At 50.8% G+C, this 17,106-nt stretch overlaps 1 protein-coding gene across 1 annotated transcript in view; it reads right to left on the bottom strand.

Annotated features, from left to right (window-relative positions):
• The window catches only part of CORO2B (coronin 2B), a 91,762-nt gene that overhangs the window by 13,544 nt on the left and 61,112 nt on the right, over positions 1-17,106 (bottom strand). The window contains exon 3 of the mRNA XM_006105590.3: positions 9,199-9,315. Within this exon, the coding sequence (XP_006105652.2) occupies positions 9,199-9,315 (117 nt within the window). The remainder of the gene's footprint in view (positions 1-9,198; positions 9,316-17,106) is intronic.

Below are 17,106 nucleotides of genomic sequence, written 5' to 3'. Positions count from 1 at the left end.
AACTGGATCCCCATCCTGCGGGGCAAGGGCTGCAAGGGAGAAGACAGGGCTGTTTTCACCAATAACTGCTGGAGTAGCGTCCCAGGCGGGGCTCGGGGGACCCTGATGGAAAATGCCCCACAGAGAGGGAAAGAGGCATCTTGTCTTACCCCCCTTTGGTATCAGCCACTCCCTTCCTGGGCCCCGGGTTTCTCCTGCGCACATTGAGACAGTGTAAGTTAATCTTCCAAATTTTTGTGCTGTTGACATCACTGAATGTGTCCCTAGAAGGGACTAACTCTGATCCACCGCTGCCGCTACCAGTTGGTGCCACATGCAATCGGAGCTAAGAGGAGGGCTGAAGTTCACAGCGGGCCTAGTAACTGGAAAGGAAGTCCAATCCCTGAGCATTCAAGGGATTTGCTGGAGGAAAAGAGTGGATGGGCGTGGGAGGAGCCCTGTGGATCTGCCCAGAAGTTGCTCTGGGGGGTTACTTCAATTCCACGGGAAAACCAGTAGAGCCTGCCAAACTGGATTTCTGGAAGGAAGGGGAGGGGAAAAGTGGGAAAAGCATTCTCTCCAGCCAGCCTGCTGTGCCTGGGACCTTCCCCTTCACAGGCCCCTGGGTCAGAGCCCTGCTCATCTCAGTTACAGGCATCCAACAAAACATGTGCAGCCCCTCCCTATGGCACCCTTTAGACACCGGGTACAGTCCTTGGTCTTAAGTAGCTCACAGTCTTTGGGGGAGACAGCAGACACATGCAGACAAGGCTAAGGCAAGACAGCTGATGAGGGCTGTTAACAAAGCTACAAAACTAGCGTCTTTGTGCACAGAGGAGGAGGGAGCAGCTGGCCACAGAGAGAGCCCTGGGGTCTGGCATGCTACATTGAAATCCAGGCTCTGAACATAACTTCAGCCAAGTTACTTAGCCTCTTTCAGCCCCAGTCTTCTCATCTGTGAAAATAATTATACCTCTAGCCCTAGCTGGTTTGGCTCAGTGGATAGAGTGTCAGCCTGCAGACTAAAGGGTCCCAGGTTCGATTCTGGCCAGGGGCACGTGCCTGGGTTGCGGGCTCGATCCCCTCCAGTAGAAGGCAGCCAATCGGTGATTCTCTCTCATCATTGACGTTTCTCTCTCTCTATCCCTCTCTAAAATCAATAAAAATATTTTAAAAAATAATTATACCTCTAATCACAGTTGTATGAAGACTAAATGAAGATAAAATATGCGCCCTACCAAGCAGATTACTAAAGCACCTAATAGTACATAACAATGCTTGCTTAATATTAATGAAGGGTCATATGCAAGTGTCATGTAGGTCAAATTTTATTTTAATTAATTAATTTTGTTGTGTCCGTCCAATTTTAGATGTGCTTTATATTTTTCATGTGCACTGTCTCCCCCGTGTATTCGATGTACCTGGATGGTATAACGTTTGTCTCTATTTTACATGCAGCATACATCTCCTCTTTAAAATTATTATGTGATTATGAAGGTGTCTGGCTGGGGCTCTCTCAGGTTTTGACAAATTGAGGGTCATGGTTGCAGGTGACTTAGGGCCAGGGTCTACAGAGGGCCTGTCAGTGCCTCTGACAACATTGTTCCTAAAGGAAAGAACGTTCCACTTAGGGGATCTGCTTGTTACACAGCAGAGTCCTTATTGTCTGTGTCTGTGATCAAGGAGCTCTGAGAAGGCGCTGAAGCTCACCGTGGTCCTAAGTAGCTGGGAGAAGACACAGATTTAGATTCCAACGACTTAGGACTTACTTTTTATTTTTTAGCATTTTTTTAACTGATTTTTAGAGAGAGAGGATGAGAGAGGGAGCAAGAGAAACATCGATGTGGGAGAGAAACATCAATTAGTTGCCTTTTGTAGGCACGCTGACTGGGGATTGAACCCACAAACTTGGCATGTGCCCTGACTGGAAATCAGCTGGCGACACCCACCTCCACCCGTGAATGGGACAATGCTCAACCAACTCAGCCACACCTGCCAGGGCAGTATTTAATTACACACACACACACACACACACACACACACACACACACACTCTATTTGGAACAGTGTGGGGCGAAACATTGTACATTATGGTTTCCGCCCTCGGGAAGCATCCAGTTTAGCTGTACTACATCACACAGTATCGGCCTTAGGATTTCCAACCACTCCACAGAGACAGGGCCTGGGCCGAGATCACAGCAACTCTCGTGTCTTCCGCAGCAAGAAGAGAGCGCAGCGGAGGGTCTCGCCCAAAGCCAGGAGGCTCCCGCAGCTCCCACCTCCCCATTTCTTGCCAATTATTCTGTTGACTATAGAAGCTGAGTTTATCACCACTCACCTACACAAGAGGTAGCATCTCAGTCTACGTTAACGCTGATATCTTCTGACCACTTAACTGTTTCCTAAAGTGAGAAACAAATCACCTCCAACCCAGGGAGGTGCGAGAGGCCACCTGAGGGCCCAGAAGGAAGCATGACTGAGCATCTACTGCTGCGAGTCCCGTGAGGCGGCTGCTAGAGGGTTAATGAAATGTACATGTGGAGCTGGACACATAGACGGACCCATGCTACAAATTACTATTATTTATTTATTTATTTTTAAATATATTTTATTGATTTTTACAGAGAGGAAGGGAGAGGGACAGAGAGCTAGAAACATCGATGAGAGAGAAACATCGATCAGCTGCCTCCTGCACACTCCCCACCGGGGATGTGCCCGCAACCAAGGCACATGCCCTTGACTGGAATCGAACCTGGGACCCTTGAGTCCGCAGGCTGACGCTCTATCCGCAGAGCCAAACCGGTTAGGGCTATTATTATTTATTTATTTATTTTAGAAATTAATGATTATTCTTACACAGATAAGGAAACGAAGCACAGAGAGTTTAGGAAACTTGCCTGGGGTTGCACAGCTAGGAAGGGAGGAGCTGGGATTCAAACTCAGGCCTGGAATCAGGCAAAGTACCGTGTCCCTCTCTTCTGCACCCCTGCCCTTGTCCAGTCCCTTCCTTCTCCCCCGGCTGGAGTCTGACAGCCTGGGTAGGGCATGGTCTGTCCTTCTGCTCATCTATTCCAGGAAAAAGGCACAGCTCCCTGGCCCCAAGTATCTAGAAATCGCCCTCCTTGGGGCACAGATAACCAGCGAGGCTTCCACTGGGTGGTCACCTCCTCTACACATGGTGGGGTCTGTCATCACTGCTCTGTCTCCAGGGTGAGGAACAGTGTCTGACAGATAGCAGGCACCCGAGACACACCTGTTGAATGAATGAATCGCTAGGAGAACCTGAGACAGCCCAGAGGCCATCCCCAGGTTCAGCAATGAATCACCCCTGACCTGGGTGAGCGGGCTAGTCCTTACTCCCGCTGGGGGTGAGCAGGATAGATGAGAATTCACCCCTTTCATCCTGGTTTGGAAGCAGGGCCTGGTGGGGGGTGGGGGTGAGGGTGGGGGTGGGCTTCTTTCCTGGATTTTGAAGCTCAGCATTCAGCTTAGTCCTTTTTGGAAACCAGTGACACAAGGCCTGTTTGGGGGCTCACTGAGCAGAGTGAGATGTAGTAGAGTGAACATGTACCTCTGTCCACCCCTCACTGGCACAAGTCATTTAAACTCTTCAGTCCCCACTAAGGCTAAGGCTAAGGCTAAGAAAGTAGCAGTTTATGGAGTTCTTAGTAGCCATGAAACACTTTTACATTCATTTCATTCTCATGATGAGCCCAATATGGTCCCCAATTTGCAGCAAGGCAACTGATACCCAGAAAGGTAAAGGAGCTGGGCCAAGGCCACACATGTAGAAAGTGCAGAGCCAGGATTGGAACCTAGACCTGGCCTCCTGAGCCTGGCTGCTTCACACACGAGCCACACTGCCCGCTTCTCTGCAGTTGCCCAGTGCACTGGTGAGGCCTCTGGGGGCTACTGTCCTTCCATCGCTAGGAGTGTGTTACTCCCTCCCGGCTCCAAGAGGCGTGATTCTCAAGTGTGTAGGAGGGCAGGGTGGTGGGTGGCTTCCGGCTGCTTCCAGCAGAGCTGACATCCTGCCCCATCCCACCCCTAGCTCTGCTGGGAGGGGTATCATCTCTGGGGAGGGGGTGGGATGGGATGGGGTGGGTGAGGGCAGCCGCTGGATGGAGGGGCAAAGAAACAGAAGTCAAGGGAAGATGCTGACTTGCCACCCCCGCCCCCAGGAGTCGAGTCTGCCTCCCTCTCTCCTCCGTCACTCTCCTGAGACGGCTCTCTCCCCTCCTTGAGATGTCAGAAACCTCTCCCTCTGCGGCTGCTGGAGAAGTGCTGAGAGCAGGAGGCTTGGAAACCCAGAGCGCCCTTCCCTGCGCCTGCCAGCCACCCTCCCGAGCTGCCGCAGAAGCTATAAAAAGCACAGCCCTTCAACAATAGGTGACATCACCCAGCAGCAGCAGGAACTGGATTCTGCCAGATGCCAGGAGAGCTACGGCCCCACCCTCCCTTGGGACAGGAGCCCTTGGGAACGGGCTGGGGTATATTCCACTGGATCCCGGGAGGGGAGGGAGGCTGGGGGAGGGAAGGCTGATCCCGAGGGACATGGCGGGTGGGCGTCACTGTCACTGGAGATTTTTCAAGGCATGGGGGACACGGGAAAGGAGCTGGGAGCGGGTGGAGGCTCGCTCGATCCCTTCAGTGTCCTCGGAATGTTCTGAGACATGGAGAGGCGGTGGAGGGTGGGAGTGGGCGCACAGGCAAAAGACATGGGCAAGACCTGCTGTGAGCAGCTTCCCTCTGGGCCCCTCAGGCTGCTGCCCTACCCGGCCCGGGTGGAGCACAGGGCCTGGCATGCGGTAGCTTTGCTGACTGACCTCTTAACCCTGGTTCTGGATGTCGTTTCTGACGTGCAGTAACGTTGACCCTTTGGGCGGAGTGGTTGAGGGAGGGTGTCTCAGAGACCTGGCCAAGAGGCGCAGAGGGATATGCAGGGAGGGACGGGAGGGACGCTGATGTCCTTTCTAGTTCCAACGTCCTGGGGTCTGCCAGACCCGCAGGCTCCTCACCCAGCAGCGGGGAGCTGTGGGCTCTACTGCCTGTGCATCCCCCTCCCGGGACCTGGCCAAGGTGCCCGTGGGCTTTGTACAGAGAGAATGCTGAGAGGTAAATGCTGAGCGCCCGATGGATCTGAGCCTCGGTTTCCTCCCCTGCGGAGCTACAGCTGGGGGACGGGGGGGGGGGGGGGGTGCTCAGAGTGCTGGCGGGGAGTCAGGAGAGCGGAGACACAGACCCCTGGTGTGACCTGGGCCTCCACCTCAGGGGCCTGTGGGCTCCGGGCCAACATCCTTGGCCCTGAGGCTGGGAAGGGGCAGAGGCCTGTGGGACAAAGCCGGGCGCCAAGCTGCTGCTTCTGGGCAGCTGGACCGGCAACCAGCGCAAGAGCTTAGCTCCTCTGTCTGGAGACTTAACCTCCTTCGCTCTGGATCAGCAGCCTGGGCCAGCCCCGCCCTCCCTGCCCCCCCTCCCCCCACTGGGTGTCCCTTCTCGTCACACCCTCCCCTGGGTGCTCCCCTTCTCTGTGGAGCCACATTCCAGCACTTGTCCAGCCGGCTTGGGGCCCCTCCTTCACAAAGCTGGTTCTGACCCTTCAGCCCCACTAATCCCCCTCCCTGGGCCCCCCCAGGGCTCTCCCAGGGCATGTGGCGTCACCCACACTCCGCACACCTGGTGTCCCGGCTTATGTTCTGATGGCTCGGGGAGCACAGGCCTCACTTCAAAGTGCAGCTGCTCACCCTGGCATCCCAGGCTTCTCTCTGCTCCCTGCCTCCCTCCGCGTGCCTCTCCTGCCCGCTCCTCTCCCTGGCCAGCTCCCCAGCGCTCCAGCCACACCAGACACCTCCGTTTCCCAAACACTCCGCATGAATTCTGCTGTGGTCTGAATGTTCGTGTTGCCCCAAAATTCATATGTTGAAATCCTAACCCCCAGAGGTGATGCTATGAGGAAGTGAGGCCTTTGGGAGGTGATGAGGTCATGAAGGTGGAGCCCTCGTGAACTGGATTAGTGCCTATGAAAGAGACTCTAGAGAGCTCCCCAGCCCCTTCTATGGTGTGAGGACACAGTGCGACACCTGACCACCTGGCCCCCTGATCTCTGGCTTTCCAGCCTCCAGAACTGTGAACAATAACTTTCTGTCAGTTATAAGCCACTCACTCTGTGGTATATTGTCATACTGGCCTAAGCTGCCTAAGGCGCACGCCCTCCAGGTCTGTGCCTCTGCTCTCTTCTCGGACATCCTTAAACCCTTCCTCTGCCTCCAAAGTCCTCCTTCTCCAGAGTCCAGCTCTCCTTCACCCCCTCTGCCCTGCCTGCACCTTGGTCAGAATTAACCCCTCTCTCCGCCCTGGACACACAGCCCTGTTTGACCTTCCTGGTGACAGTGACTTCATTCTGCGCTGCATCTCAGGGAGTGGGGTGTGATGCTGCCTCTCTGCTCGTGGAGTTTCCTGGGCAGGACTGAGATCGGCAGGCACAGTGCTAGGCACAGACCTCCTTTCATCCTCATAGCAACTGCCAAAGGGCATCGTTATTACTGTTATAAAGGTGAGCAAAACTGAGGCTCAGAGAAGGTAAATGACACGGCCTGGTCACCCAGCTGGTACACGGTGAAGCTGATTCCACCCCAGACCAGTCTGAGTCCGTGGCCAAGCTTGCTTTGCAGCCAGCACCCAGGAGCAGGCGGGCACCCTGTGGTCCTTCCCTCTGAAGGGAGCGTGTGGCCTGTGTGGCCCGGGCTGGGGGCCCTGTGCTTTTCTTGACCACACGGCATGGATGTCTGGCTTATTAGCTGGGGTCCTTTAGCATGTGGTGCCCAACTCTCAGGTGAAACAAGGTGCTGAGCTAGACCTGGGCAGGGCCATCAGCACCAGTAACCCCTGCCACCCTCGCCCTGACTCAGGCAGCAGTGTCCACCTGCGGGGAGCCAGGACAGCCAGTGACCCCAAGAGCCCTGGCCTAACCTGTCCCTCCCCACAGCAAGCGGGACACTGCTCTTCTCTGTCCGGCTGGCTCCCCTGGAGGGACACGAGACACTGGGAGGGCCCTGAGGCTTCCCACAAACTCCGTGGGTTCATGTCATGATGAGACCTCGTAGAGCAGGAAGGGCGTGGGACCACAAGCCCCCCTCGACTTCCTGGTTGTGTGACCTGCCCCCAACCCTCAGTTTGGGGGTGGCAGTGCCTGGCTCACAGGATGGCTGTGAGGGCTCACTATGTTAAAGTGTCCAGCCCAGACTTGGTGGAGGAGATCAGTATAAGGGAGCCCTGAGTTTCAGGGACATTTGCTCCCTGATGGCTGGTGACAGTCACTCAATACCTTAGTGAGCAGCGATGGAGCCAGCTGTGGTTGCTGGCACTGCTCAGGTTCCCTGCACCCACAGGAGAAGGATGGGCAGTGCCTCCACCTACCCTCTCTCCCACTGAGCCCAGGCCTTACCCGCACTGACCACTGACCTCTCCAGCCCCCACCAGCTCCAGCTGCCTCCCTTCCAGCCCCAGAAGCAACCAGTGACCTCGTTCTTCCTGGGCTCCATCATCTTGTGTCCATCCTCTGGCCTGCCTGTGCTCTGACCCTGGTCACCGTCCCCATTTAGCTGAAGAAAGTAACCGAACCTCATGGCCCGTGTCACCACCAATTCTTGATCCTCTGCTCACATGGGCCCTGCTCTTGCTGCTGCTGCTGCTCTCAGAAACCCTCTTGGGGCTTTGACCTTCGGGAGCTGGTCAAGCCCATCCCCTCTTCTAGCCCCCTCCCCACTACTCTCATTTACTAGGTACTGTGCCAGCTGACCTCCTTCCCCAACTTTATTTACCAATGGAGACTATCTACTGTGGCTCTTTCTTTGGATAACTGATTAGTTGGGCTATATTTATTCACTCACACATTTATCTTTCCATTCACCTTCCTTCCATTCATCTATCTATCCATTATCCATCCATTCAGCCATGTCTTTATCCATCAGTGTAATCATCCATCCATTCATCTATCCACCCACCTTGCCATCCATCTAGCCATCCATCCAATCATCCAGGCCACCCAATACCCACTAAGCACTTACTAGGTAGTAGGTTCTGTGCTAGATGCTTGGGATTCAGAACCTCTGTTCTCAGGAGCTCACAGTCCAGTCTGGAGACATGAGCTTTGATGTCCTTTCTAGTTCCAATATCCTGGGAGCCTATGACCTGTACCCAGGATATGCCAGTGAACGCCAGGTAGACGCTTGTGACCTGACCTTCCTTCACCTGGGAACACTAGGGGCTCAGGCAGCCCCTCCTCACAGCTCAGCTGATGCTCTGAAATCCCCTCTTGCTTCTAAGCTGGTGCATTGACAAGGTTCAAGGCCATGTGAGACTAGACATAGGGACCCTCTACAGCAGTGGTTCTCAGGATTCTAAAAAGATTCCCAGGTGATTCTACTGTGCAGCCAAGGTTGAGAACCACTGCTCTACAGAAATGTGAAGGCGATGCCAACACCTGACGCTACCTCACCCTGTGAAAACCAGCAGAGCTGGGGGGAAGGCTGGCCAGAAAACAACTTCAAGTTTACTCTCCCTGGATTCTTTAGCTCCCCTCTCCAAATTCTTTCTGCCCCTTTCTCCTTCCCATCCCCATCTGTCCTACCTGTTCTCTCTTCCTCTTCCCTCCATCTCCCCCTGCTCCCTTCTCCTCATTTCCCTTCTTCTATTCCTTCTCTCTTCCAATGAAGTGGTGGGACATGGAATTCAAATTCCGGCCACCATTGTGGGTCCTTGGACAAGTGATGACAGTTCTCAGGCCAGTGTCCTTCCCTAACGCCACGGCTCCCAGGGGACAAGACCAGACGGTGCATTTGCCATGCCCAGCCTGCAAAAAGGGCTTTTCTCCTCACGCCTCATCCATTTCCTTCCCTTTCCCCTTCTTCCCTGTCCACGTTCCCCCTACTGCCTTTCTCTGTTTGAGACCACGGACAGGTGCTGAATCACATAGTTAATCTTGTTCTAATTCTCACCTATAAAATCAACACCTCCAAATGAAATCGCTCTAACGGCACACGATCTCTCAGATAGTCTATGGATTCGCTCCTTGAGTCCTTTTCCTAACTCCCCTCCCCATCCTGGCTCAGAAGGGCAAAGAAGGGAGGAGGAGGAGGAGAGTGTAAGGAGGAAGGTCTCCAGGAGGAAGCAGGGAGAGCCCCGTGGGCCCACCTTCCTCGGGGCACCCCTCCCGCTCACCGACGTGTCCTCCGAGCATGAGGCAATGATGTTGTCAATGAAGGGGTTCCACTTGATGTCCAGCACGTTCCCCTGGTGACCACAGACCTTGGGGTAGTTGGGTTCAATCCTGCCTGTCTGCCGAGAAGAGAGAGAGAAGGAGGTTAGTTTGATGGCCCTGAACGGAGAGCCTTTATTCTGGCTTCTAAAATGTCTTATCTGTGCATGGCCCATGGCCACAGCCAATGGGGCAGCGAGGGCCTGGGGTGGGGGGTGGGAATAGGCTGGAGGGGGTCAATGGGAAAAAAGGGGACATGTGTAATACTTTCAACAATAAAGATTTTTTTTTTAAAAAAAGTCAAATTCATTAAAAATAAATAAATAAAAATAAAATGTCTGATTCGTCTTTGAGTTCGGCATCGGGCTGGGCCAAATTCCTCTGTGGCTGTTGTCCTCCCCAGCACTGACTATAAAGGGGGTGTGTGGGGGGGGTGGACACTACCGGTCCATACGCCACCTTTGTGCAAATCAGCAAAAGGTGCCTCTTCCTCAAGTAAAAACGTTGAGTTAAGATGACTGACCAAAGGCTGCTGCCCTGGCAGGGCACACACCTGGACACGTGGATGTATGCACTCTCCCCAGTGCCCGCACTCCCCACTGCCTCCAGGAGACCTGCTACAGCCGGTTCGGTCAGGAGGAGACGCTCTCCTGCTGTTCCAGGAGCCTGTGTCTACCTAAACACTGTCGTTTCAGTAACTCATTCTGCCTGAGACCTGGTGCTGCCCCTGATGAGGCAGCCTTGCTCCGTGTGCGTCTTAAACACCTGTACACAGTGCCTGTGGGTAAATCATCATCTTCGGAGTCACACACACCTGCGTTTGAATCACAGCTCTGCCGCCTGACAGCCATGCAGCCTGGGGAAAGTCAGTGAATTTCTCTTAGCCTTGGTTTCTTCCTTTCTGAAATGAGGATAGCAAGGCCTACCTCTCAGCATTGTTGTGAAGATTAAATGAGCTAATGTGCTTAGCAAGGTTTTTAATGTGTAGATTACCATTATAAAGACTGTCCAATATATGACAGTTATTGTTATTGGACAGGCTAGGTGACACCTCCTCCAGGAAGTCTTCCCTGATCTCAGTGGGTTAAGAGCTCCTCCTCTGTACGCTCACAGCATTCTGGGCTTCCCTCCGTGATAGCATCATCACGTGGAATTGCAGTCTGTTTCTATGTATGAGCAACTGAGGACAGGGTCTGTGTCTCCAAATCTCCAGCTTTTAATAAGCCTGGCACATAGTAAGTGCTCAGTTCATGATCTGAAAGACATCCTGTGAAGGGAATGGAGTCCACAAAAAATGGAACAAGGGATGTGGGGGTGGGGGATGCTGGAAGGGTAGGTCCATGCTTAGAGGCTATCAGGGTGACAGGGAAAGGAAGGAAAATTGTAGGCAGAAGCTGTGTCTTCACCTTTTTAAAAAAATGTTTTTATTGAGTTTTAGAGAGAGAAGAGGTGAGAGGGATAGAGAGATAGAAACATCAATGAGAGAGAAACATCATCGATCAGCTGCCTCATGCACCTTCTACTGGGGATCACGTCTGCAACCTGGGCATGTGCCTAACCTGGAATTGAACTAGTGACCTCTTGGTTCCTGGGTCGATGCTTAACTGCTGAGTCACATCGGCCAGGCTCCACCCTTTTAATACTAGTTTTTGGGACTTTGGAGGAAATAGAGTTCATTTAAGCACTGCTCATCTGCGAATGGTGTTAGGCAGTCAGAGGCACCTCAGGTAGGTCATACCTCACCCTCCTTTAGGTTCCTGGACTGAAAAACGAGGAACAGAACCAGTTTCTGCCAAGGCCCTGCTATGCGTGCCCTGTACTTCACCAGCATGATGGCGCAAGCGTGACTGCGGAGTGCTGTCCTGCCATCACCTCCCCACCCACGTCCTGCCTGCATCTCTATCAGCTCATTTCCAAGTCCTTTGACTTTCGTGTGTGACACAGCAGTGGCAGGATGGGCAGAGAAACAAGAGCCCTAAGAGGAAATGGCTGTGGGATGGAGGGTGAGGGATGAGGAGGAGTGAGAGAGGAAACACGCCTCAGAGGTTGTCCTCCAGAAAACTTGACTGAAGCTGTACCTAGTGGGGAAGTTAGAGATTCGGAGAGGATGGGTATCAGTGAAGAATGGAATCCCCTTTGACATGACAGATGCAATTCAAATTGGAGTATCTTTTCCAAGTTCTTTCAGACTGTTGGACAATGTTTCCGTAAATGAGACTTTAAGCAGAGACTGAGCCACATGAGGCCCTGGGATTTATTAGAGATACACCTTATCCTCTTTAACTCTTATGACAACCCTATGAGTGAGGCATGAGGAAATGAAGGCCCAGAAGGGTTAAGCAACAAGCCCAAGGTTCCCCAGCTGAACCTGAAATGCACCCTCTGAGGGGTGATCCTCAGAGCTGAGCTCTTTGAAGCTCACAGCTCGTCATTGGCCGGCTCCCCTCCTCCAGCTCCCACGTCCATGGGCAGACAGCCCTGCACTGTCTGCTCCCACAGCTCACGTACTCTCGGACTGAGCCGTTCCTGGCATTGGATCCCAAAGGCTGCGTCGGAATGATCCCCGAGCAATGCTGATTGCATTAAGCTTTTTGCACCCAGCCCGGCCCAGGCAAACCGGAGGGGCACAGAATCAGTCAATAGGTGGCCATCAGCTAACAGCAGCTCTGGCCAGCAGCCGGTGGGTGATGCACCAGAGGGGCCGGTGAAGCAACATCCCTGAAACCTACTCAGTATGGGGAGAGGTCAGAGCCCTGCATAGGGAAGAGAGTAAGACTTTTTGACACAGAGAAGAATCCTGATGTCATGCATAGGTCCAGGTGGACCTCTCTTTCTATCATGGATGCATCCCCATGGGGTGGGTATTTACAATGATCACGGCGTAAGCACACTGTTGTTTATGTGAATGGTGACCCTCGAGTTTTGCAGCACACAACCAACATGGCTCTCCGCGGCAGCCTTGAAGGGAAGGCTTTCAAACAAGGCAGCTCTGATTTTCCTGTTGTATATAGTAGGGTTTCGCATAAAATGTTGTTAGAAAGACAAGTTCCACTGGTAGGAAGAAAAGTTTGAAAACCAGTGTTCTATAGAGAAATCAAGCAAATTAAAAATACTATTATTAACTCCATGAAAAGAAGTTGTATATAAGAAAGCTAATACAATCATAATGCATGATTTATATACAGTATTTACATAGTTGTAACAATGGAAATTCCAAATATTTAAACAAGAGTTGTGCTTTAATGTGCTGGGAGGACAGAAGTGGGGGAAGTGTGTGTGTGTGTGTGTGTGTGTGTGTGTGTGTGTGGTAAGAGGGGAGATAGAGCCGGGAGAGAGTCAGATGCCCGTCATCCATAATAGGAAGTCAACAGACAAGGTCTAAGATTTTAAAAATAAGACATGGCAGTAAAAGCAGGTAATTAAGAAATATGGGGATAAGTGCAAAAAGAAACAGCTAAAAGCAATGCAAGTAGCCACTTTAAGGAGTGGGAAATGAGGGATGTAGCAAAGTGGATCAGGAATGGAGGGTAGAGGCCATGGTGTGCCGGTGAATGTTCAACAACTGGTTCTCCAGGGGGGAAAAGGCCCTGGTTTTGAGCATTTGCCCATGTGAGTGGTGTAAATATTCCCACTGTGGCTAATTTCAAGTTGCTGGGAGGATATCACCAAAAGCAGAGTTAGAGGAGAATCACAGTAGTACACATTACTAATATTTCTACCATTAGATACAGCCATCCCTTGGTATCTTCAGGGAATTGGGTCCAGGACCCCTGAGGACACCAAAATCCACAGACCCGCAGATGCTCAAGTGCCTTATAACTTACGCATACTCTCCCATATACTTTAAATCATCTCTAGGTTGCTTCTAATACCTAATGCAATGTAAATGCTATGTAAATAGTTGTCATATTGCATTGTTTAGGGTATAAAGGCAAGGAAAAGTCTGTACATGTTCAGTACAGATGCAACCATTATAGGCCTAATTACATAGTACAGGCCAGCAACAACGTAACTTCCCCCTCCATATTTTAGGTCTATGTTTGGTTGAATCTGCCGGTGTGTGTGGAATCCCAGCGTGTGAGAGACATAACCTCAAGAGCACAAACTAGTAACATAATTAGAAAGTAATGACTTTAATATTTAGTACCTCTGCTTTTAATATAATTTATTTAATTGAAAGTTTGCATAATTTAATTGTTAATAATAGCCGTGTTTAACAACCAACTTGCAAAACTGAAAATGTAACAACAGGCTCTCACAGGCCAGGACAAGCCGACTCCCGCACATCACGTGGGGTGCTATGGGCCCTGTCACACTGTCAGACTTCATGAACTCTGTATAATTTTCACTTTGCTAGACAGAAAATTAGAGAGCACACAAGTAAAATGCACACACCAGGTGTTCTAAAGGACGCTTGTTCCGAAATCTTAAAAGAATGTGAACAATCCAAAAATAAATAAATAAAGATGGAAAAAAATATGTGAACAATCCTCTTGCAGATCCCCTAAATGCCTGTTTTCTTTTAAAAAAATATTTTTTATTGATTTCAGAGAGGAAGGGAGAGAGAGAGAGAGAGAGAGAGAGAGAGAAAGAGAGAGAGAGAGAACCATCAATGATGAGAGAGAATCATCCCGGACATATCCCCTTGACCAGAATCAAACCCGGGACCCTTCAGTCTGCAGGCTGACGTGCTATCCACTGAGCCAAACAAGCTAAGGCCGAATGCCTCTGTTCTCTGTTCCAGTTTCTGTGTGGGGTGTGACTAGAGACCAAATCCAGACCTGGCCCTTGACTGCTGCACAGTGCTACCTTCTCATACTCGTACACACACTAACACGCACACCAACACAAACAGCTGTGGTTACTTTACATTAATGTAGTCAAACTTAATCCTCAGAACCCCAGCTTACAGCTGAGAAGGCAGAGGTTTAATGAGTGGAGTCAAAGCTTCTTCGTGTTTATAACTTAGAATCACAGAACTGTCCCAGCACAAGGTTCTCAGGGGCCTGCGTCTCCGCTGCCACCTGGTCCTTGAACCGCAAACAGAGCTTCAGCCTCAGCAGACCTTGTTGCTGCTACTTGGCGTCCACAGTCACCAGGGAGACCTTCCCTCTGTCGGTGGACCACATCCTAAGGCCTCAGAGGACAAATCTGGTCCCTGTTCGGTGGGACAGGCCTTCCACATGAAATGTGGGGTGGCAGCTACTGCATACCCTGAGCTTCTCAGGGAAGAACCCAGGGTTGGGGATTGGGTTGTATCTCAAATACACTCCATCTGCCAAAGACAGGGTTGGAAGCAGCCGGATGCAGGCCTCTCTACAGGGTGGGAGTGAGTGGGAGGTAACCTGCCACCTGCCCACAGGTCCACTTGAGAGGATCGCAAAGACCTTTAAAAGGTTCATAGGCTTCGACCAATAATTCCACTTTGGGAATTTATCCGAGAGGAAACAACAGAGAAGCACACGAACACATCCACTGCTGCCCTAGCTGGTTTGGCTCAGGGGATAGAGCAGTGATGGCGAACCTATGACACGCGCGAACTCATTTTTTTGGTTGATTTTCTTTGTTAAATGGCATTTAAATATATAAAATAAATATCCAAAGTATAAGTCTTTGTTTTACTATGGTTGCAAATATCAAAAAATTTCTATATGTGACACGGCACCAGAGTTAAGTTAGGGTTTTTCAAAATGCTGACACGCCGAGCTCAAAAGGTTCGCCATCACTGGGATAGAGCATTGGCCTGCAGACTGAAGGGTCCCAGGTTCGCTCTCTCTCTCCCTCTCTCTGAAATCAATAAAAATATATTTAAAAAAATTAAGACATCCACTGCTGTCTTATTTATCATAGGGAACAGTCTTTTAAATGCCCAACAATGGGGCATCACCAAAATGAGTTGCAGTACACCAATATAATGGAATATTATAAGTGCATTTGAAAATCACATTTTCAAAGAATATTTAATGACATGGGACTTGTTCAAGATATAATGTTTAGTGAAACAGTCAGAACCAAGTTAAATACATAAAATGATCTCTACCTATTAAAAAACACACAGTCTATAAGAAAATACATCAACTTGTTCAGAGTGGCCATCTTGGGCTAGGTGAATATTAGTGGTTTTCACTTTTTCCACAATGAACATTTAAAACTTTTATTAAAAATATAAATGTTATTTATTTAAAACACACACATACACACACCCTATAGCTTTGATTGAAGAATATTCCTCTCTGGTTTTGGTCAAGCAGGTTTTATTTTTTAAAAATATTTTCTAATTGATTTCAGAGAAGAAGGGAAAGGGAGAGAGAGACTAAAACATCAATGATGGTAGAAGAAAATCACTGATTGGCCGCCTCCTGCATGCCCCACACTGGGGATTGAGCCTGCATAAGCCCTGACCAGGAATTGAACTGTGACCTCCTGGTTCATAGATTGATGCTCAACCACTGAGACACCCAGGCCGGGCAGTCAAGCAGGTTTTAAAGAAATAAGGTGCAGTTGGAGCCTATCAGGTTTACACATTTCAGAAGCTTTTGTGGAACATAAATGTCTTTGCTCATACAGGCTTCTCTGCTCCCTTGTTACCAAGAATGGTTTGGAGGCGGGGAATAAGATCCTTTAAATTGAATAAAATTATATAACTAATTGAAAGCCGGTTTCAGTGTGTGTGTGTGTGTACAGCCAAGGCCAGGCCCTCTCCCTGGGAAGGTCGGCAATCGGCTTACCCAGCAGCCTACCCACCCAGGGGAGTGGCGGGTGCTCTGGGCCGCAGTCCAGGCTTTATGTGAACCCAGTGAACTGACTAAAGATGAGATTTTCAAAACAACCTGCATTGCAGCTTCAGCTTCCTAGAATCTTGCAATGCTGCAAAGCTGAATTTTGTGCACAGGAGCCAAATGTTTTCTTACCTGGGGAATCAGCTTAGCAAGGCAGAAAGAACAGACTCTGAGCAGGAGGTAGGGTTTCTAGGCCCAGTTCCATACCCATCTGGCTGGCTGAATGACCTTGAACATGACCCTGGACTCTCAGGGCTTCCCATTCCCAGACCCTGGGCTAATGCCCGCCCGCTTCTTACTGTATGAAGCAAGGCACACCTGCTCTCAGAAAGCCGCAGGATGGCAGTACTAATGATAACTAAAAAAGAGAAGGGTGGTAGTAAGAGACCATTTGACAAGTGCTTATAAAGTGCTAGGCCTTGTGCTAAGCAATTTGTATACATTACTAGAGGCCCAATGCATGAAATTTGTTCAAGGGGCTCAGCCCCCGCTGCTGCCATGGCTGCCTTGGCCCCCGTAGCCCTGGCTTGGTCCAGAAGGTTGTCCGGAAGGATGTCTGGTCTAATTAGCATATTACGCTTTTATTATTATAGACTAGTGGCAAGGTGCAATAAATTCACGTACATTGAAAGGAGATTAATTAGAGGAAATATTTTAATATTGCTATTTGCCCTTTCTCTATAATAGAAGTGTCAGAGATGAAAGAAAAGTAGTAAAATGTATATGAAAATCTTCCTCTTGTCAGAGTCTGGGGCGCGCCGCGGGACCCAGAGTCAAGTCCCCGCCCACCTGCGGCACCTCAAAATCATGTGAGACCCAGACCCAGCCGGCACCACCCCCATTGGGCGAGATCCAGATCTGGCTAGCCCCACCCTTGTCAAGCCCGGCACTGGGTGGGGGGCACAGCCTCAGGTCTCCTGTCAAGCCCTGCCAGGTGGGTGTGCCCTGAGGCCCCCCATCAAGCCCCCCCGGGCAGGGGTGCAGCCTCAGGTCCCCTGACCCATTGCTGGGGCGGGGGGAGCGGCCTGAGGTCCCCCGTCAAGCCCTGCTGGGCGGGGTTGTGCCCTGAAATCCCCCATTAAGCCCTGCCGG

The sequence above is a fragment of the Myotis lucifugus genome, unplaced genomic scaffold (assembly GCF_000147115.1).
Source record: "Myotis lucifugus unplaced genomic scaffold, Myoluc2.0 scaffold_702, whole genome shotgun sequence".
NCBI lineage: Eukaryota > Metazoa > Chordata > Mammalia > Chiroptera > Vespertilionidae > Myotis > Myotis lucifugus.
This window is presented reverse-complemented; position numbering and strand designations above follow the sequence as displayed.